We start from the raw sequence: 23331 nt of genomic DNA on the forward strand, positions 1-23331 counted from the left end.
AAAAAACATAATCAAAATTGGGAACCATTTCCAAGTTCAAATCTATTCCATTCCCTCCCCAGCAGAGGATCATGGATGTGATGTCGAAACTGCTTGCAGATCCTCTTTGAAATGTTACTGAACCACACAGGGAACAGCTGATTTTTAAACTGTTCTTATGCAGGAGGCAGGCTTCTCCCTCCCTCAGACAGTCTCTCTGCTCCTGCTGCAAGCTAGACGGAAGCCCCTGCAGCTGCTGACTGCCAGGCAGGGAGAAAGCATGGAGCCTAGTGTCTGCAGCCTGTCTGGAGGAGGAGGGAAGACATGGAGAAAAATGTGACAGTGAGTTTTCACTTTTTCAGGCTTATTCCAATAGTAAAGTTTTATTACAGACAGTACTGGTGGTAGTAGTAATAGTAGCTTTATTTTCTCTCTCTATGTCATGCAATGGGAGGGATCCATGAAGTACATAGGAGAGGTGGGTTGCTTGTGATTGGACCATATTGGTAAGAAATGTAAATTACTTTCACCCCTGCTCCAAATCCCAGGGCTCCCATCCGCCTCTGCAGCTGGTAGCTCTGGGGGTGATTTAAAGGGCCAGCTCCTAGCTTCAGCCAAATCCCTGAGCCCTTTATATTTTGATTTAAAGGCCCCACCTCTTCCGATAAAGGCCACGTCTCTTCCAGTTGAGGCCCCTCCCCCTCCGCAGGACTCTGGAGTACCGGTAAGTCCTTTAATTAACTTTCACCCCTGTTCCTTGTCTAAACTTGTGCTAAGTCTGTTTACACATGGGTCATTCCATATTCTTCCAGATAATTCAGATGCCTGGTGGCGGTCTGTGTCAGGGGGATGCAGAAGAAAGCTGGGGTCAGTTGGTCAGGATTTGCAATGTCTGCTTCCCCACACCTCCCTCGTGCCTGTTTAAAAAGTTTTACCATGCAATGAATCACTTGTGCTTGATATCCAAGAGTGAATTTGCCTTCCAATGGTGGAGTTGGAGCAGCACAATACAAATCTGCATCTCCACAAGGTCTTGGCTCCTTGCGGGGGATGGGTGCATAATTTCTTTCTTCTATTCCACTCTCTGACTCTTTTTGGCTCTTGCTTCTGTCACAAGCACAAGAACCTGTGTCTTTCCTGCTTTTCTCTCCTCATCACTTAGATAGATGAGGGTTTATTTGGTGAGTGTGTGCATTGAGGTTGGGGGGTGAGACTGGTTTTACCAAACTAGACAAACTGGTGACTTGATCACTGTCTATAAGTACTGTACCTACCTGGTGAACAGAGTTCTGATAATAGAGGGTTTTTCCACTGGCTGGAAGTTAAAACTAGACAAATTCAGACTAGAAATAAGTGCCCATTTTTAATAGTGAAAGTAATTGCTATTGGAACAATTGACCAAAGATGATGGTGGATTTTCCATCACTGGAAGTCTTTAAATTAAGATTCTGTGGTTTTCTAAAAGACCTGCTGCTGTTCAGTCACAGCTATTGGACCAGAAGCAAGAATTAATTCAAGGAAGTTCTATGGTCTGTGTGGGTTAGAGGAGGTCTGACTAGAGGCTCCCAATTGCCTCTTCTGGCCTTAAAAATCTATGACTATGTAAGTCCACATGGCATGGGAAATGCAGTTTGGCTTTCTAGAAGCTCTGTAGCAGCAGATCTTTCAGCTGGGTCCTTCAGCCAATATGTCTTTTTGCAGGAGAGTGATACATCCAGTGGCATACATCCAATTAGAATTGGAAAATGTATAAAGGAGAAGGAAAAAAATGATTGAGTATGGAGCAGCTTCCGTATGAGGAGAGAGATTAAAAAGACTGAGATTTTTCAGCTTGGAAAAGAGACGACTAAAGAGGGGAGGATATGATAGAGAGCTATACAATCCTGAATGGTGTGGAGAAAGTGAATAAGGAAGTGTTGGTTACCACTTCACATAACACAAGAACCAGAGATCACCCAATGAAATGAATAGGTAGCAGGTTTAAAACAAACAAAAGGAAGTATCGGGGTAGCTGTGTTAGTCTGTGTCCACAAAACCAACAAGGAGTCCGGTAGCACCTTAAAGACTAACAGATTTATTTGGGCGTAAGCTTTCATGAATAAAAAAACCCTCACTTCTTCAGAGGCATGTGTTTTATTTTGTTTTTTACCCACGAAAACTCATGCCCAAAAGGAAGTACTTCTTCACATGATGCGTAATCAACCTCTGGAACTCATTGCCTGGGGATGTTGTGAAGGCCAAAACTATAATGGGTCTCAAACAAAATTAATAAGTTAATGGAGGAAAGGTCCATCAATGTTAGCCAAGATGACCAGGGATGCAACCCCATACTCTGGGAGTCTCTAGCCTCTGACTGCCAGAAGCTGGGTGTGGACAAGAGGGGATGGATCGCTTGATCATTTCCTGTTCTGTTCATTCCCTCTGAAGCACCTGGAATTGGCCACATCAGAAGACGGGATACTGGGCTAGATGGACAATTGATCTGACCCAGTCTGGCTGTTCTTATGTTCTTATGGCTACAGTGCAGAACAAGGCAAAATTTGAGAACAATGTCAGGTTAGCAGGGAAGTGAAAAGCTATCATCAAGAAACCAACTAGCGCTCCCTGTTGGCCTGTATTTGGGCTCTAGCTTTTGTATTTATCAGTAGATATGTGTGCCTCAGTCTTTGCTTCGCTGTCAGCTAATATAATGCAATGGAACTGTAGTGCTGTTATATAAGTAGGCTGGGAAGGATTAGATTTTTGTTGGTAAATGTAGATTTCACCATACAGACACAAACCACAGAAAAAATATTTCCATTGATAACTGAAATGTACAGATAGGCAAAGTAAGAAAAATGCTGCTTAAGAACTTTTTTTAGAGTTGATGTAACAAGATTTACTGTGTATATTTTGACATGAGATGTTGACAATGTGTGTTTCAAACAGTTTTATAAAGGTTTAACTTTTTGAATGCTAAAGTCTGCTGTCATTAAATAATTATCTGTCTCCCCATAATTTCCCTCAACCCTGAAAAATTTAAATAGGTAAAAAAGACTGAACCCCATAACTTTGTGCAACTGGGAAAATTTTATTTTGATAAAAATCTAAAAAGATGCTTAAAATAAACATCAGTATTCTCTGTCGAAATTATTAAAAAAATGTAGAAATCTAATTCTGCTAAGCCTATATATAGGTGAGATGACTATCTAGCACCTGGCTGGGTGGAGCTATTTTTGGCATCTGGTGGAGCCAAATAAAGTCGAATTTTCACAATCCTAGGATGTAGCTCTAGCAAAGTACAGCAGCAATTTACTATTTTCAATCCTCTGTAAACTTTAGGATAACAACAATAAACCAGTGTGCCACCTTGTTTGTGTCTACACAGATACATGTACACACTGAGCTATTAAAATAATTATTTAACCATTCACTATAAATGTTCTCTTATCCTGTGTTTTATTTTGTGCATTTTATATCAGTTTGAGCCAAATTACAGATATCTTCTCTGTGTTTGTAAATTGCTGTGTACGTTTGCTGCACTATATAAATATTTCAGAATAACCATGTGAATCATTTTACACACATTTGTGGAATAAAATATTGGGTTGGTCAGTTTAAAGATAATGCAGTCTAGAGGGATATCTCATAGGATCCAAAAAGAACTTTAAATAAATTATGTACAGGTTGAAGATACAATGTGGCAGTCAACTATTATGCTATACTATATACATTACAAGATTTCAAACAGTTATAACAACAGAATATATACTCTTGTTACTATACTGGTTGTCTATAAACTGTTTGAATAATATACACATATATATATATACACACATGTACAAATGGTCTTAACATTGCTTAAACCACTGTTTCTCCTTTAGAAGAAGATAAATCAAAGTATAAAATCAGAAAAACTACATAATTTTAGCCTATATATAAAAATATATGTAGTGTATAACAAGCTTGTTCCAAAACTTGAAACATAGTCACATGTAATAAAGTCCCCTATACAATGTATCAACATATCTACAACTGTCTTTGTATGCTGTACTTCTGCATTCATCTTCTGTAGCTGAAAATCTGGTTGTTGGATGATGTAACTTGGAGAGAATTAGAATTTTGTTTCTGTTGGAATCTGTGGAAAGAAACAAAGAAATAAATATCACTTCTGGATAAAGACATTTTTATGTGTCTACCTTTCCCTAAGCTATACAGGAGGACTTTCCAATCTAAAAGCACGCATGGGAAGATGGGGGTTTAACATTTCCAATCTCAATCATGTTACCCTTAGTGGCAATTCTGCAGCCCACTATTTTGGGAATATTTCCCTCTCACTCCTTTACCAACTATCTTCCCTGATGCCATCTCTCCAACCACGATTACAGTCAGACCCCTGGCAATCAAATCCAGCAGCTGTATCTGGCATTTGGGTAAGTGAGAATAATACTGTGCAGAAGAGGAGGAGCTCACTAAGCACAGCTCCTGACATCCTTGTTTGGGGCTCAGTTACTGAAAATGTTTAAGGGCAGGTGCAGCCTGAAATCACCTGTCCTTAGCTGAGCCTGAGTGTGGAGCTATCAGCCAAGGTGGAGCAGCAGGTTTGAGCTCCATCTGCTTCCTATACAGGCTCCAAGAGTGGAACTGCTCCAGCCCCAAGGTTGTAGGAATATTCAAGGGCTGTGAACCCTTGGGAGGAGGACAGATTCAGCATTGATAAGCAGTGCTTATCACATCAGCTGACCTCTCCCTGTCTCCCAATGTGGAAGTGCGTCCACCTGTTGCCAGCCCAGATGGCCATGGATAATTTGTCCTGGCTGGGCCATAACCTCCCACTATGGCTGTGGTTAGCCTTAAAGTGCCAGATACCAATCAGTGGAAAAAGTTAAACAAACTCGATAGCTCATGGGGATAGAGCCTTTTATGCTGAGGGGTCACTTTTTGAGTCTGACCCAGGTAGTCGCTGATTGGATATTATTGTTCTCTGTTCATGACTCATGGGAAGCAAATTGACCATCTCAGTCCCTATGGCAGTGCCGAAACCATAGCACATAGCCAGAACTGGCACCTTTGAGCTCAGTGAGCCTGAAGAGTGAGTGGGCTTGGAGTCTGAGCAACACTCAGACCCCTAGAAGCGGATACAGGACACAATGTGTATCACTGCGAGGCCAGTGCCTGTGCTTTCGCTTCTCTCTGTTGAGTCCTGGGAGCTGGTGAGGCCGCATCTTTCACAAGTGCTTGACTTCAGCCTATATGTGTTTAGAAAGTGCTGGTGATCTTCTGTTGCTGCCGACATGCAGGGGGGAAGGGAGAGGGGTGGCCTTACCGTGTATGCCCGGTTGCGTAATTCACCGTTTGTATTGATGATATAATGATCACTGCTTCCCATCTCCTGTAGTGAACAGAGGGACTCAGGGTTAGAAAATACCCTCTATTTCCCTCTTTTTAGCTAATTTCAAAGGTAATATTGCTGTAAAGACTCATAAAATGTAACTCTTGAGAATCTTGACCATAGTGTTCCCCCCATCTGTGCCACTGGAGGGGACAGAGTCCCGGTGGAGGAGGGGTTGGTATGATGGAAGTGCATTCTCTGCGACGCTCTTCCTGCCCCTTCTTCCAGCCTACTCTGCTGGAGCTTGCTGTGCTCCACCGCCCTGTGAGAGTAGGATTGGGATGCGGGGGTGGCACTGCTCTCTATGGCCTCATCCCTTACTTGCCCTGCAGCATCCTATGCGGAAATCTAAGTGGAAATGAGGTCTTGCCTAAACACACACAAGTTGCACCAATTTAACTGACTCAATTTAGAAGCTATTTAAATTGGTACCATTGGTGTGAACACCCTTCAGTTGGTTTGAGTGCCTCATATGGATTTAATTTGAGCTGATTGAATGAACCTTTACTGAATGAAGCTAAATTTATATCAGCTACTTTTAAACTGATGTAAAAGAGGCCTCACATGGGGTTTGCACCAATTTAATTACATCAGTTTCTAAACCAATTTAATCAATGCAACTTTTGAGTGTAGACAAGGCCTGAGAATCCAAATCCAACCATCATCTCCTCCCGAGTCCCTCCCGCAATTGCTGGGGTAGGGCAACCATGGAGTAGGGGTCTCTGGAGGAGCCAAATTGCCAGCAGGGAGGGGAGATAAGTCCTTGGAAAACCAGCCTGGGAATTCCCTTTACTGTGGCTCCATCAGAGTGAAAGGCCACACCCCTGCCTTTATTACAGGCCTCTGAGCCCTGTCCCCTCAAGGTGACAGTTTCAGGGGAACTCCACTGCATGCAATTTCCTGGGCTTCCTGCATCCTCCCTTGGGTGTCCTGGTAGGAGGAGATGATCCAGCCCCTTGAGACTATGTAAACAACTGGACTGCGAGCAATTTAAGGTGTTACTCCAGAGAAGAATGAACACATAGTACAGTGGTTACCTTCATGGGTTTGAACTTTGGTGAGCAGTCTCCATTCTTTTTTACCAAAATGTGTAAAACAGCATCATGAATGCTGATGAAAAATATGGAGGGCTTAATCTCCTCATCAAAAAATGCACATCTTTCCAGCTTGTCCAGGAAGCCGTCTGCAGAGAAACAGAATCAAACCACAAATCAGTGACTGACAGGCCTGCAGTCATTAAGACAAAAATGAATCATCAGCATATCCTTTGAACGAGCGCACAGAATTTTCTATCTAAGTGGGTTAGTTTGGCTGCCACCAGCAGGGGCTCCAGGCACCAGCGCTCCAAGCGTCTGCCTGGGGCGGCAAGCCGTAGGGGGTGCCCTGCCGGTCACCGTGAGGGCGGCAGTCAGGCAGCCTTCAGTGGCGTGCCTGCGGGAGGTCCACTGGTCCTGCAGGCGGTGGGTACGCCAAAGCTGTGGGACCGACGGACCTCTCACAGGTGTGCCACCGAATCCGTGGGACCGGGGACCTCCTGCAGGTAAGCTGCTGAAGGCAGCCTGCCTGCTGTGCTTGGGACAGCAAAAAAGCTAGAGGTGTGTCTGCTGTTGCAAGGCCTGATTCTCCACTGCCTTGCCTCTTAGGCATTCACTGTGCTAAGTGGACACCAGACAGTACATTCTCAGCTGGTAGCATTTCACATCCATCTTTTGTGCACTTTGCACAGAAGTGATGATACAAGGTGCACAGGAGAGGAGAACTGGCCCTTGTTGTTTTATCACCTCATTTAGGCCCCATCCTGTGGTGCCTTATACTAACTTGTAGGGGCCAAAAAGTTTACAAGCTCTGTGTGTGTGTGTGTGTGTGTGTGTGTGTGTGTGTGTGTGTAGGGGGGTGGGGTTGGAGAAACCCACCTATGGGCTCTATATATCCTCTGCCTCATGCATGAGACCTTCATGACAGGTCTCCACAGCACACTGCAGATGGGGCATGGACAGCATGTCCATGTACAGTCTGGCTCCATATGGCTGTAATTCTGCATAGCCAGTGTCCCCTACGGCCTGCAATATTGGGACATGGTTGGTCTGTGTGGGTTCCTCAAGCTTCACTCTTAGTTTGAGTTCCCCAGCTATCTGTACAGCATGTGTTTATGCAGGCTCCCTTTGCTGTCCCAGGACTGGGCGCTCACTAGCTTTCAGGGGGAAAGGCAGAGAGAGCATAAACAGAGGTGATTTTTTTTTTTATCCCTCTAAGTCTGAATATTCACAAGTGGACTGAATCTCACTCTGGTGGGATGAGGGAAATGGAAGGATGGGGAGATCTAAGATGGAGGAAACCATGACAGTATCAAACCCTGAGAGGGGAAAAATGGACCCACATGTATTTAGGGTGGGTGCAGATATTTTTACATATCTGGGTCCCATTTCCTCTTATCCACCCTTGGTCACAGCTGCATGAAAGGCTGACTTTAGCCAGTAAAAGCTTTATCTTCTTTCAAGTCTGTTTAGTTTGGCTTGTTGGTTTTAATCAATTAAAATCAGTACTGCTGATTTCTGCAAGACTCTCCTAATTTGAGTCTGACTAGATGCTTTTAAAGTTTCTTTTAGTATAAAAATTTGGTTTGCCCCTTCTAATTGTGTGGGGAAAGCAGTGTGTTGATAGAAGAAGCATAACTATACACATCAACAAGCAATTGGTTGCTTAAAACCAAGATTAACAGAAATGGAAGAACTTACCTTGTGCTCCCACAATATACACATCCACATCAACCCGGATGAAGTCTTTTAAAGTCTGTTAAACAGAAAGCAGGCATTGCTTAGAGACTAACTCTTTTGCATTAACTCAACAGCAATGACAGTGATTGTCTACAGCAGGTGTGCAGTACAGTTGTAAGATAGCATTTGTATTTTGAACACAAATAAATGGATTTATGCTGCCATTGGAGTTAGTGACAAAATTTTCATTAACTTTAATGAGTGCAGAATAGGTTCTTTAGATTGATGCTGGGCTTTGAAGCCAACCTTCTTTTGTAAGATAAATTAAAGTTTATAATGTATTTTAAGAAAAGGATCAGTATTAAATAATATTAAGAACTGAAAATGAAATTCTTTGATGGAAAGACAATGCCGCAGTGTGATAAAGCATCATTGCTTCTATTTTATAGATGAAGAAACTGAGATTTCAAGAATTAAAGGACAGAATTTTCAAACAGAACTGCAATTCCTACTCAAGTTCATGGAAGCTGTGGGTGCTCAGTTCACATGAAAATAAGGCTGGTGCCAAAGTGACTTGTCCAAGGCAACTGTGGAAGTTGATGGCAGAAAAAGGAACAGAACCTAGGTGTTCTGATTCCTCACCCTATGTTTAAAACCTGAGACCATGATTCATATCTTATTGCTGTAAAACTTTCAGAACTGTTATCCGTTCAAGAAAGGAGTGTATAGCCATTGATATAAGTGATTGGAAAATTTAGATGAAAATGGGAAAAAAAATAGTTTTCATCAAAGTTTTCCATGGAAAATTTAAATTTTTTGTCAAAAAAATGAACATTGATGAGTTTTTGATGAAAACTCAACATTTTCCATGGAAACCAGACACTTTTTGTGAAAAACTTCAGATAGTTGCAAACCCAGTTTTCAGTGGAAAAATTGTTTTGATGGAAAATTTCCAACTAGCTCCAACCATTGAGTCTTTATGCAATATATTCCTGATCTCCTATGCAAATATGGGTGTACCTTTAAGAAACCTAGTACATTTACATTTTTTCTACTTGTAAGCCCTGGAGAGTTGTTTCGTGAAAGGTAATTTACCGCTTTGAGGACTCTCAAGGCAGAAACATCAAAAAATGATACTGCTGTGAAATCAAGAATGAGGCTGTGGATGTCAATTCTGGGCACGGTGATGTTGGGAGGAAGTTCTGCGTTCCAGTCAATTTGAAATGGTAAGTCTGCCATGTTAGTGGGCTGATCCAGCTCCTCTATTTGATTGTTGTCCAATTCTTCATCAGAATCATTCAGACCATTAACAGTGCAAATAAAGGATTTCTGTATTAAAGAGAAGAAAAGGCCACAGTAAACATTACAGCCTCAGGTGTTATCCAGTGATAAGAGTACACATTGATGTGTACACTTGATAGTATACTGAGGCACTGGAGAGCTGAAGCACTGATTGAATGCATCATCATTCACTATTTGTGCTTCACACTGGAAGTAATTCTACCTCCTTGTAGCCATTTTGACATTTCTGTTTTGTTCCAATTAATCAAGGATTTAGCACATGCTCCATAGCCCACCGAATGGTAAGACTCCTCTGACCAGTGGGCTTTGGGTCAGGCCTATAGAAAGTGTGAAGGATTTTTCCTCAGAGAAAACCAAGTACCAGCTGTGAGCCAACATTAACTATAGGCCAAAAATTTTTCTCTTTGGGATCTGGTTCTACAGTCTGAGGGCAAACAAAACTCGTTCTGAAGACAAGAGAACTTTGCCTAACATTAAGGCTGCAGAGGGGGGGTCCAGGGTGTTTATATTAACAAGCTTATTTTTTAAGCTTGTATTTAGTTTAACAAATGGTAATATGTGGGAATACTTATCCAGTCTTACATTATATTGACATGGAAGAGAGTTTCAAAGGCACAAGGGGAAATTAGGTACCCAACCCCAGATCCTCAAAGCTATTTAGGTGCCTAATTCCGTCCTTTGAGGATTTGGGCCTCAGCTCCCACTGAAAGTCCATGAAAATAAGATGCCTAAGTCTCCCATGTGTCTTTGAAAATCTTTCCCCTAATTTATACCTTTCATCTCTGCTAGATAATAAGCTCCATAATATAACACTTACAGATGTCATTTGCAGCTCTCCTTTCTTCAGCATCTTTCTGATTTTCCTCAGAGCTTTATTGCGTTTGCGCAACACCCTCAATGGATTAAAACCAACCTGCAAAATAACATCTTGATTAACATTCCAGATTTCTTTTTATACAAACAAAAAAAATCCCAGTATCCTTGGATCTGAGAGAGAACTTGATCATCTAAAAAGTGATTAGTACTAGTAAATTCTTGGAAAGTGACCAAGTTTAAAAAAAAACAACTCTGAACAAAGCTTAGATGAATTCACTATGGTAAATTAAAATCAAGCACAGAACAGTCTTGAGAAAGATAGTTTGTTGCGTTTAAGCAAATGATCTGAATCTCCGAACCAGATTCTCATCTCACTTACACTGAGGTAAATCTGAAATTATTCTTCTGGACACAGTGGTTCCATTTTTTAAAATGGATTAACATGGTGCAACTGAGATTAGTGTTGGGAATTGGCCTTGTCAGCACTAGCCCCCCACTTGGTAAGGCAACTCCATCTTTTCATGTGCTGTAGATTTATACCTCCCGACTCTATTTTTCACTCCATGCATCTGACAAAGCGGGTTCTAGCCCATGAAAGCTTATGCCCAAGTAAGTCTGTTAGTCTCTAAGGTGCTACAAGGACTCCTCATTGTTTTTGTATTCAGTCGGTTTGCTGGTATGAATAAGGGGCCTGATGCAAAGCCCACTGAAACCAGCAGCAAGGTTTGGGCTTGTGTTTACTGGGTACTGCCTCAGCACAGGTGGCTGGATGTGACCTCCTGAGGTCCCTGTTGCCTCTACCTTTCTATGATTCCATGTTCAGGGGGAGCAGGCCTTGGGCTTTAGTATCTCCAGTATTCTCATGGACTGAGATTATGGTGTCACTGACCCTGAGGTTGTTCAAGGAATATTCTCTCTGTAAGGCTAAATTGTCCACTCAGTTTGTCGACTATTTATTTTAGTAATAATTGGAGATATACCGATCTCCTAGAACTGGAAGGGACCTTGAAAGGTCATTATGTCCAGCCCCCTGCCTTCACTAGCAGGATCAAGTACTGATTTTTGCTCCAAATCCCTAAAGTGGCCCCCTCAAGGATTGAGCTCACAACCCTGGGTTTAGTAGGCCAATGCTCAAACCACTGAGCTATCCCTCCCCCTTCAGTTTTTAGGACTGAACTACTCATTAATAATAACAAATAAATTATCCTGTCCTCATGTAGTACTTCTATCAATGTAGAGGGAAGAGGCTGACTGTTGGGAGTGCCGAGTGAGAGATATAAGGAGACTGGGTTGCTGTGGAGGGCTGAACAGTAATGCTGAATGATGAAAGGGGGATGTCTATTGTTTTCAATCGCACCAGCCACCAAACATGCAATCAGTAAGATGTGGCCTATCATCCCTTCTCACTTAGCTCGTGTGCTGTCACTTGCCCCCTTCTTCTGCCTGTCTTTTTAGACTGTAAGATCTTTGGGGGGAAAACTGTGTCTTACTCTGTATCTGGGGAGAGCCTAGTGGTTCTACTGCAATTTGAATAGTAATAATAATAGTATCCTCTTTTTTGTGTTTCTGGTCTTTTTTTCCAGAGGGACTTTTAAGAAAATATATAGTTACAGTAGAAATTCAGCACAACTGTAAGATAGGCTGTCATTTTCTTACACACACACACACACACAGAGTCAGTACTGAAGTGAACGCTGAAGACCAGAATGCCAACCAGAGTTTAGGATGGAAACTAGCCTAAACGTTTCTGTCTATAGAAGTAATTAATGATGATAATGGTAATTGTAGTTGTGTGTTTCTACTCTTTTTGGACTCAGTTCTAGGCTAATTAAATCACATGCTGAACATGCAAGTTAATTATTATTAATTATTATTAAGTTTTATTTATCTTTAATTTGTTATGTAATTCATTCATTTGAACACAAGTAATTAATTTAAAGTGATTACCAAGAAAAAACTTACAGAGGTGATAAGTTTGTCGTGAAAGAAGTCAATATTAGCAAAGAAGATCGGGGCCGGGCAGCTGAAAATCTTCACTCCCTCTGGCTCATATATCTACTCAACAAAGTGAGGGCGTTACTTACAAGTGTTTATTTCACAGAAATGCATACAACAGATGATGTAAATAATATACAGGCTCTTACATCTACGTAATCCTTTCTGTTTTTGTAGATGTTGCTTCTTCCAACATTAGCCAAAAGAGTGCACTTTGGACTGCAAACAAATACAAATCAAGTTATTTATACACCATGCTGGAACATAATGGAATGAACAATTGTCTTAAAAGTCTTATCTTGCTGTTGGAAAGCTGTACTGCCTTAATGGCTGATAAAATAAGATGATCTCAGCATCATGATAATTGTACTGGTCATGGAATTCATCTAAGAGCCTTTCGCTCTAAGAAAGACAATTAACTATGAAAAGTAAATTCAAATAGGAGAAGAGTATCTATATTGACAGAGTGCTGTAGCTTATTATGGGCCAGACTGCGAACCCCATACTCTTACTGTCTAACGTTACGCACATGAGTAATAATTAGAATAATACTTAGCTATATAAGAGCTAGGTATAATAATTATTATTGTCTAGATTATATAGTCCCATTAAAGTGTGATTCACATGCCTTTTCTTATTAACAGGGAGCAGAACACAACATTCTTATTGCTTCCCCTTGATTTATAATATTTAGTATCCAGAATTATCTCCTAGAATTGATTTTGAGTGCAAAGTTGCAGGCCACATTGAGGCCTGGAAAATTTGGTCCTCTATGTCTTTAAATGAGTTTATTTTCAACATGCAGTCTTGACAGGGTTTACGTTATATTCAGCATTTACTTACAACTGTGTGCGGAACACTATGGTCAGGAGTTCAAATCCTATTGAGACTCCTAGTCCAATAGCAAGCCCCAGTATTACAGTACATAGGAATGTCACAACCCATATCATCTGTAAAAAATTATACACAATTTTAGATGTTAAATTACACTAGGAAGCAAGAGTATAAATCCAAATAGGGAACCAGAAACTCCAGGTCTGATCTGGACTGTGCCTATGCTCTTGGGTAAAAATCTTTCTTAGTTAACAGACCTGAGAGAGTGAGATTTACCAATCTCATGGGTGTGCTGAAAGGATAATTTAGTTAGTTAATGCTGGAAAGTCTTTTTGAAGCTGAATTCTGTATAATAGATGTGAAGTGCTGATATATTAAAAAAGCATGACTTTGTATACAAAAGTATACTCAAAAATATCTGGCAAAAGGACAAGGTAGAATGTAAATCATGATATCGAGAAAGATAATATTTGTGAATATAATCTCGTGTCGAGACAGGAAAGTTTAGCTACTGTGAATGTATTTAATTGAAGACTGGAAGTATTTAAATAATAATTATAATAACACTTTGCATTTTTTTATCACAGACCTCAAAGTATTTCATCATGGGAGGTAAAGATCCACATCCTCATTTTCAAACTGGAAAACACTGAGGCCCACAGTAGCTAAGTAACACAAAAAGTGAGTGGCACTGTTGGGCACCAAACCCCGATCTTCTGATTGTTAGAGGTGTGCCTTGTCTACTGGCAATGCTGCCTTTCAGTCATTTCTATGGCTTTATCATTAGCAGTAATTGCCAAGCTACACTGTAAGCAATGATTCATTTACATAGCTCTCATTGGCAGTAATAGGAGTTACATACATGTATTGAAGTGAAAATAGGTCCGTATATGTGTAGCCAATGGGCCAAATATTTATCAATTTTTCTGTCACTTCTTTATATAATTGATTTTGAATGGTGGGATTTTTTTTAATGAAGAAGACTGATGAAATGGGTGAATGTGAAGGGTGAATGTGAAGATTATAGAGAGAGAACTGAGCTAAAAGAGATGATACTGAGTGAAAAAACATTTTTAAAAAGTCTTGTATAAAAATACAGGTCAGAAATATGTTCAGTGCGATAAAGCAAGACAAGCTATTAAAATAAACTGAATCTTTAAGATAATTTGCAAAATAAATTGGATTTTATTCTTAAGTGTAAATTGGCTGCTACTTACACAGTCATATTTGTCCTTTTTCCATAAAACACCTATTTCTTTGAACTGCATAAGCATCCCCTTTAAATTGCCAAGAGCCAAAGCTGCAAGGACTGACTGTTAAAAACACAAAACAGAGCAAATGCCAAATGTTATAATTACAAGATTCTAGTAACAGACACCCAGAGTATGGGCCAGAGGATAACGAGTCCTTCCTGCTACACTGACGCTATGGGCCAGGATGTGCCATTAAGCTAGAGCACTGTATTAGGTGTGATGCAGATGCCTTCTGCACCTCCCTTTAGGATAGTGGACCATGTGCTTCTATTTGTGGCTGGCCTGCTGCACTGGCCAGTGCAGAAGAGGGTGAGGCCACACCAGTGGTGGTGCTGGTCTTTGCGAGCAGGGCAGTGGTGGGTCATTGGTGGCACTGACCACACACAGCAGCACTCTCCATTCTGGCCTGGTGCAGAGGGGAGGCCCTGGGGGTGGGCTGGAAGATAGAGAGTGAGCCCACCTTGCATTCACCCAGCAGTGGTGACTCCTGTCCGCAGGACTGGACCTGGGTCCCCACTGTGGGTATTGTGACCTGGCACACAAGGTTACAGAGCCATTCAGGTTTGGCCCAGCCATTCCTCTGTCATGATGGAGAGCTGGCTGGGCCAAGTTGGACTGAATGGTGCTATGACATTGCATACAGGGTCACGGCTCCATGTTGACCCTGTGTGCTATGTCACAACATACGGAACAGGGAGCATGGTCCAGCCCTGTGGGACAGGAATTACTACTGCCAAGGGAGTGTGGGGTAGTCCCGTGTGAAAATTTGTGTTGTAACCTTCTTTTTGTCAGTTGCACAAATAAATTTCTATATCATGGATATAATTCCCTATGTAATTATCAGAGGGCTCAAAACACCTCTAGAAGTGTTACAATTTCTATTAAACTCTATTGACTGTAGATCACTTCCTCCCCATACATGCGGGATTCAGGAAAGGAGCAGCTGACCCTTCCATTCATGCAGACAGGGACAAAGTCACACTTGGAAAGTCCCCTCTATGCATTGAGCTGGGGAAAACAATCAGGCCCTGACACAATCCTGTCCTGCTCCCCCTGAAGTCAATAGCAAAACTCCTACTGACTCTAGCTGGAGCAGTGTCAGGTCCTTGATGAGTAGGGATACATCCTATGCAAAAGTAGGGAATACCTTCTGTAATGGTTCCAGAAGAAATCCAATGGCCAGGATGACAATCATGACAATGACAGCAGAGAGAAGACCAGCAACCTGTTGAAGAAAAGGATTTCACCATGTCTGCAGCCTAGAGCACTTTGTGCAGCCAGTGCCATGTGGCATTCAGCTCTGTCAACATCTTGTATTTGCAATACCTGTGTTTTGCCACCTGTGCTTTCCTGCACACCTGATCTTGACAGCGATGTACTTGCGGCAAATCCGCTGAATGCTCCACCAAATATGTTACTCAGGCCAAAGGCAATTAATTCCTAATAGAATAATGAACATGAGGTTTTTTTTAAGAAATAGTTCTGAAAAAATAGTTCATAAGCCAAAGCATTTCTAAAGCTATGTTCATTTGCAATGTATTATGGTCATATCAATTTAAATGTTTCTTGTTTACCTGATTGCCATTTATGGGATAATCATACTTGATGGAATATACTTTAGCGACCGAAAAGGCTACTGCAAATCCAACAATCGCTATGGAAAAAGCCTCACCCACACAACTTTGGAAAACCCTCATATCAAGTTGAATAGGAGGCTTAAATCTGTAAGAGAACCCAAAAGAGAGAACTGTGCCTTAATGGGGTGCTTAAGCAAACAGTATGACAACCAAAGCATTCAGTGAGCTTGGTGACAGTCCATCTCTTGCGCTATTTTAACTGTACACTTTTCTGTAGAGGTGGGACCAAAACATAATCTTGGATCTAAACACCAAAGAACTTCAGGGATGTTTGGATCAGGATTGGGATTTTTCAAATTGAGTCCGTTCCCTACTACTCTGCAATCAGCTCAGTTTGCAATTCAGTTATCAGACTCTCTTTACTGGAAGTCAAATCCTGTAAGGTGTCAAGCACCTGCGATGAGCATTATTATTTGTAAGATACACACAAGGCCCTTCCTAAGTCAAGGGCTGACTTGTTGCTGAGACCTTGCACAGGTCCTCTGCATTGGAGTGGATTTTGCTCTATAGGAAAAAACTGCTGTGATTTGCTCTGGTTCTTTAGACAGTTAAATAAATATTTGCTAAGGAAGGTCAATCACCAAGTTTAGATCTTTTCCTTATTTCCTGCTCCCTGGCTTTTTGGGCTGGAGCTTTTGCAGTCCAAGGGCAATAAAAAGACATTCTTCAATGAGCTGGTTTTTCAGTGCCCTTAAATTGATCAGTCGGAAATCTGAGGGTCGGAGCCTGTTGAGCACTAGTAGCTGTTCCTCTGCTGGCTTCATCCACTGAAGCACCAGTGACTGTGAGCACTTCCCTGTCGGGCCAGTCAGAAACATTTCTGTTGCAGCCGTGTATTATCATGCTATGTTTCTTTCTTGTTATATACTACTGTGCTTATATTCTAAATGTAGGTATTTATGCCCTACTCATCATGGGGGATTTAGAGATGTTATAGTAATCTAAGCAAACTGAGTCGTAATAATGTAATGAATGCTGTATGTGACCTGGTCAGTCAGGTGAAGTTATTATATATTGAGTTATAAGACTTTTTTACATGAATGTTTTGTTCCAGTTTAATAAGAGGCTGTGGGAAAAGCAAGCAGGAGGGCAACAGAACAATTACAGATAGGCAACCTCTCAAGAAACACATTAGACACCTACAGGACAATGGACTATTCCTAGGCTGTTTTGCCAGGCTGAAAACTAATAAATCAAATGGTTATAAATAGGTAACAAGCTTTCTCTGAGGGCAAGAGGGAGCTCAATTGTCAGGAACTATTGAGGGGGACAGGCTTGCTTTAAGTAGACTATTTGATTGCTGGAAGGAACAGAATCACAGGCACTGAAGACAGGTCAGACCCATTGAGATAATCACGGTTGATCATAGGGGACTGCAGTTCAAGGACTGGTCTGAGTACCAGAATTTCACGATTCCACTCTAAGATAGCTGACGGCCTGAGACTTGAGTCGGGGTGTGCTCAAAGACCAGGATGGGACAGAAAAGCAGTTAGGCCGGTAACTCTGGCACCCCTTCTCCTAGTATTCAACTGGTCATTTCACATAACAAGAAATGAATGAATTAATTTTTCTTGGAAGAAAAAATGCTTTTCATTACTGAATAGCTTTTATCTACTGAAAATTAGTCTGTTGAAAGCTGTGATATTGCAGAATGCAAAAAGTTTACTTAACTGCTCGGTAAGTAAGTTTTATTAATGCAGAGTATTTAATTAGAAGGCAGAGATGGGTGAATTCTGTGTTAAGAACTTGTTTAGACAGCATATTGTGCTACACTGGAAACTTTCAGAATTATACTCTTACCCTTTTTCTAGTTGTCCAATGACATCAACTTGAAACCTCTCTTTAAAATTACAGGCATAGGATATACCTGCAGCTACGACTGTCTGTAAGGTAGCAAAATTACCTACATTAGGAATTTGCAAATAAGACCACAAAAAAGTCACTCTTTCAAACCATCCTTTTGCTTCTTCCTAGCAAACATTGCCTCTTTGATGTGCTTTCTAATGTCCTTACTAGTGGTAGATTAGGCTTCCAAAACTAGACATTTTCCTGCTATTCAGAGCCGAGGCGTAGCCAGCATGGGACATTTGGGTGGGCCTAAACTTTGGGTGAGTGGGCAATGACAGAGGGCAGGGTAGGGGGTAGGAAGGTTTAGGGAAGAAGGAGGGATTGGGGGGGCCTGCCTCCCCTCTATCTCTCCAGCCGGCCTTGCGGGGGCGATAGACACTCCGGCCAGGGGTTCCTTGGGGCCCCCTGCATGCACCCAACTCTGGAATGAGATGCTGCTCTCCAGCGCGCACAGCTCCCGGCACCCATCCCTGTTCCACTGCCCCACGATGCCCATCCTCCTCATCTGGTGCTCCGCTGCTGTCCCTCCCCTTCTGTTTGGGCTGGGGGCACCCAATGTGCAGCATCCTCAAGGTCTGGGCCGGGGTAACGCTGGGTCCAGACCAGAGTCGGGGTCGGGGGTGGGCCTGGATGCTAAGTGAGTGGGCCATGGCCCGCCCAGACCCAGGCGTGGCTATGCCCCTGATTCAGAGGTAAGTTTTAGGTGTTACAGGTGTGTCTGTGTTCGTAATCCACCTCAAGAGTCCAGAAAATATTCCCATTAGTGGTGGAATACATCCATACAAAATGGACATTTTCTGCTCTCCTTAAGTAGAAAAAAGTACTACAGTAGTCTACAGTACCACAACAGTGTTTCTCAACCCTTTCCAATTGGGGACCCCTTATTCAGCGTTTTGTTACCCCATTACATTTACTATGAAAGCAAGAGTAAACACTGGAGCCATGCTATGGGCTATATACTTTATTTGTGTGTGTGTTTTAAGAAGCTGATGGAGAATAATGGATGTTGACGAATATAGGACGGGTGGAGTGAGACAGTGGGAGAAGGTCAACTGCATGGACATGAAAGGGGCAGAGGTACTGCATGTAATAGATCAAAGGGTTATAAATAGTTTGATCTCAAAAACACTGAAAGTTTTGGCCAACCCAAAGTTATTCTGGAAATCTGATTTATTCATTTTGCTTTAGATTGTAATAACATTTTCAAGCCTTGTGACCCCCCTGCCAGTCATGACCCACCAGTTGAGAAATACTGTTCTGCGGTAGAGTTCCAGTAGAATGCTGTAGTGCTTGGTTTTAAGGGGAGTGTCTGATTTTACAGATAAATCAGACATACAACATTTCACAAATAATGCTTTTCTCTCTAAAGATATGTTAAATTATAAAACAGTGAAAGAAATGTAAAGCACATAATGCTCTGTCAGGATGTATAAAACCCACAATGGTTTTTGTCAAAGACAGAGAAAAGACGGCAGTTGAGAAAAAGACTATAGTACATAGAAACAGGTTTAAAACTCTGCTTTGGGTGACACTATTGTCAATATACACTTGAAATAAGGAAGTGGAATAATCCTTACCACAAAGAGTTCAATTGGGATGGGCACTGGTAGTTTGGTTTTGTATCGCTCATTAATTTCTTTCACCACAAACACAATGACCAAGATAATGAGTCCTGTGACAAGATCTGCAATGTTTGTCTTCGTGATCTGCCCACCAATCTTTCCCAGAGTCTACAGAATTAAAAAGAAAGAGAGTGCCTTGAAATAGGCTGCCTTGGCTTGATGGAGTGGGCATCACCTTTAAAAAAAAAAAGAAAACATTTATTTTTCTGTAATTATTATTTTAGTCAGGATTTAGTTCTGGTGGAATGGTTTGGACTGAGACTCCTGGCGAGTAAAGAATGATATTTATCCACAGCTAGACAACAGCAATGCTAAATTCTCCACAATGACCCTCAAACCTGACGTCCTGGTCTCATGTCTAGGGGTGAGATGGTACAATATCTAAATATCATTATTTTGTGACAATAACGCATCTTTTTGCAAATTGCTTCTTTTCTTTTTTACTCTGAAGATTCGGTTGGTATAACTACTTGGTGAGATAGAGTCTGATGTACTCTACTTGTCTATGTAACTCACACACCTCTTGGATGTGGGGCTCTGTCCTAGCTAGTGGCACTGAGACCACTTAGAGAGAGATTAATGACATTGTTTTACAGCTCTAGCTAAAGGCCAACTGGCTTTTAGCTCATGTAGTAGAGTCTCATGCATTTAGCTCCAGAGGTCCTAGGTTCAATCTTGACTGGGGTCTGTTAGTGTTACATCATGTGGTTAAGTATCAGAGGGGTAGCAGTGTTAGTCCAGATCTGTAAAAACAGCAAATAATCCTGTGGCACCTTATAGACTAACAGACGTTTTGGAGACATGCAGACATGTCATGCATCTGACAAAGTGGGTATTCACCCACGAAAGCTCATGCTCTAAAATGTCTGTTAGTCTATAAGGTGCCACAGGATTCTTTGCTGCTTTTATCATATTGTTAGTAACTGGGGAATACTTACACAGAAAATTGCAAATGGTTCCTTACATCCAATAACTGGTAGCTGGAGTATGAATTTCAGCTGAGACACCACAACATGGATAGCTGCAGCAGTAGTGAAACCACTGATTAATGACTGAGAAAGATAAATAATCACGAATCCAACCTGTAATGCTCCCAAAAGCAACTGTAACACAAAACAACCAATCATTTGTTAGATGTAGTTAGAAGAGAAGCACAATATTGCTGACCGCAAACATTCAAAAATCATGATTGGGATTGGTTTATGAATGATGAGATTTTTTTTAAAATTTTTTAAATTTTGCATTCTGGATTCTGAGCTTTTAGGGTTCACTTGCTTCATGTTTTCAAGCTTTTCTCTGCAACCAAGAGGATCAGGAACTTACTTATTAAAAAAATGAAAGCTGAGATTGTCACCTAATCTCATAACTCCAAGAGCTGGGGCTTTAAGAAACACCCAAATATTGTGAGACTTGCATGACAGTGAGCAACACTGGAAGCATAAGTAACAACAGTCATTGCTACAGAATTCCTAAACCGCTGAGTTATACTTTTGATCCAAAGTAAGAGTATAGATACACAGCAAAGAAAAACCTGTGGCTGGCCTGAGACAGCTGATTTGGGCTTGCGGGGCTGTTTCATCGCTTTGTAGAATTCTGGGCTCAGGCTGCAGCCCCAGCTCTGGGAACCTCCCACCTCACACCAAGTCAGTGGGCATGGGTCAGCCATGTGGGTTTTCTTTGTTCTGTACACATATTTTAAATGTCCTGGCTGTTAAGATTTTCAGTGTATCTATATTTTTTACGCATTATAAATCTTTCATATTATGGAAACATATATCTGCATTCAATACACAGGAATGTGTTCTACAGTATTATTTCCAGAACAAAATGGAACTAAATATATTTGTCTTCCTCTCTGACTTCATCCATATACTGTATTACTGTAATATGGAGCTTCCTTCAGTATGACTGTTTACCTCACCAATATCATCATTCCATTCTGTTCTCAGACCTATAGATATGTATCATCGCCCCTCTAGGAAAAATCTGGTTAATGATTTTGCAATAAGTGGAGGATTCTGTGCTTGGATAGCCTGTGGGATCGGGCCCATGCACAATAATTTTATTAAACAGAAATGTAGCAGCATATGAAAGGTAGGGCCATCTTTAATGCCCTTGTCAATAACCTGCACATCAATAGCCATAGAAGCTTCCATATAGCTCACCCAGATGGCTCCTGGTCAATGGGACAGATTCACCCAGTCGGGAGGATGATGGTGGTTATGGTTTAATTTATAGCCCCTTGGGGCTGGCAGCACGGAGGAAGGTTAGATAGATAGGTAGACAGATATCATTATGAGGTACCAACCTGAAAAATTCCAGCAAGGAGTGATACAGTTGCTGCCACCTGTATCCTCTCTTCATCTAGTGCCGTAGAAGTTGTTAAAGTGCTGTTTCCAACACTCTCCTCATCGACTAACTTCAGAACTACTTCTCCCACCATTATGCTCAGAACAGGGAATGGACCTAATTGACACAAAATAATGCAGTAAAGCTGGATGGGCAAAATATAAGTTTCCATCAACTACAATTTTATTTCACATTTGAAAAAAGTTATAAAGCTTTCTGAAATGGAACAGTGTGTAATAAGTTACGTCTGAGGATTTTAATTTCTTTATTTATTTTCCGCATGGAGTTAATAAAACATAAGCTATGAAAGAGAGCAGAGTAAATAATGTGTAATATGACTTATCTTACCAACAGAGATATGTCTGGAAGTGCCGAAGAGAAAATAGCCAATGACTGGGAAAAAGGCTGCATAGAGTCCGTATCCTGGGCGAACATACACTAGTAAAGCAAATGCTAGACCTGTAATGATAGAAAACATAGGGAATGTTAAGCACGTATTAGAGGTGGAAGTCTACAGGATCTCTCAACATTGACTTACATGCTTTTTTATCTTAAAAAAAACAAAAGACAAAGCAAAAGCATTTCCTAAAGATTACCTTGCAGGACAGCCACCAGCCCTGTGCTGATCCCAGAGACAAAGTCACTCAGGAGCCATTCTTTGATGCGATATGCCGGCAACCAGGAAGTTATAGGTAACAAACCAGTGGCAATATTCTTGGCCTTTTGTGGGGAACATCTGAAAATATGTGACAAGCCACAGTTCAGTCAGCTAACATTTTTTAGTCAGTCAATAGTGAAACCTAATCTTGATATCTGAAACTAAAGGATAAGAATTTAGATTTCAGTCTGTCAGATGTATCCAGCATGGAACAACCTGCCTGTGTCATAGCCCCACTGTTTCAGGAATATTTTTAGGCAAACGGGTGACACATTTCTCCGTGGTGGGACTCCATTGACAAGAGTTTCACTAGGGGTCATCTGAGTTGAATGGATGGAGTTATCTCAGTGATGAACTGAACTGAATTGAATGAAGTTAAGGGATGAATTTGTCCCTCAGTGTTGAGAGTTAATGCTTGTTTTCTTCAGAATGGGAGAGGTGGATGTTGAAGAAACCAACAGCAAAAGCTAGGTGAAAGTCTTTATGAGACTATCTGGAAGGAAGATTGTAAGGATGTAGTTCAGAATATTTGAGAGTTAGGAGGTAGCTCAGGGGATCTATTTCTAATGTCAATATTTAGAAAAAAAGTTTCTTACCTAAAACATACCCTCAGATGATCCAGAAAGGTTTTATGGTATCTGTGCACTTTCTTATGTTCTTCGCCAAATGAGTTCTCCGAGTATACCGGTCTGGCCACAACATACTGGTTGCCTACAGGTTCAACCATTTTTCCTGAAGTGCTGGGTTAGGATGGAAGATTCTTATGTATATCTCTTTGACACTAGTCACTTGAAAGCCTGAAAATAAATAACAGAATGTGCTTGTTAAACAACTCAGAAGGAGCATTATGAAGTGCACAGATGAGTGGATTCCAAACTGAGCATTACTACCTTTGAAGATCAAAAGAAACAGGATTAAGAAAAAGAAATTTTGTTTTGTCAGAGTGACCTCCT

The 23331-nt window shown here is 41.3% G+C and overlaps 1 protein-coding gene across 1 annotated transcript; it reads right to left on the minus strand.

Moving 5' to 3' along the window:
* Positions 1-4072: 4072 nt before the first annotated feature.
* On the minus strand, positions 4073-23105 carry SLC26A3 (solute carrier family 26 member 3). Its single transcript, XM_050935970.1, has 20 exons — positions 22975-23105; positions 22317-22456; positions 22069-22179; positions 21680-21837; positions 20310-20474; positions 19327-19479; positions 17702-17784; positions 15839-15986; positions 15591-15704; positions 15412-15489; positions 14229-14324; positions 13021-13127; positions 12327-12396; positions 12145-12237; positions 10184-10279; positions 9160-9393; positions 8086-8140; positions 6388-6533; positions 5285-5347; positions 4073-4096 (listed from the first exon to the last, which is right to left on the minus strand). Exons 1-20 carry the CDS (start codon positions 23103-23105, stop codon positions 4073-4075), a joined length of 2265 nt encoding a protein of 754 aa, XP_050791927.1.
* Positions 23106-23331: the final 226 nt, after the last annotated feature.

This window comes from Gopherus flavomarginatus, chromosome 1 (assembly GCF_025201925.1).
Source record: "Gopherus flavomarginatus isolate rGopFla2 chromosome 1, rGopFla2.mat.asm, whole genome shotgun sequence".
Lineage (NCBI taxonomy): Eukaryota > Metazoa > Chordata > Testudines > Testudinidae > Gopherus > Gopherus flavomarginatus.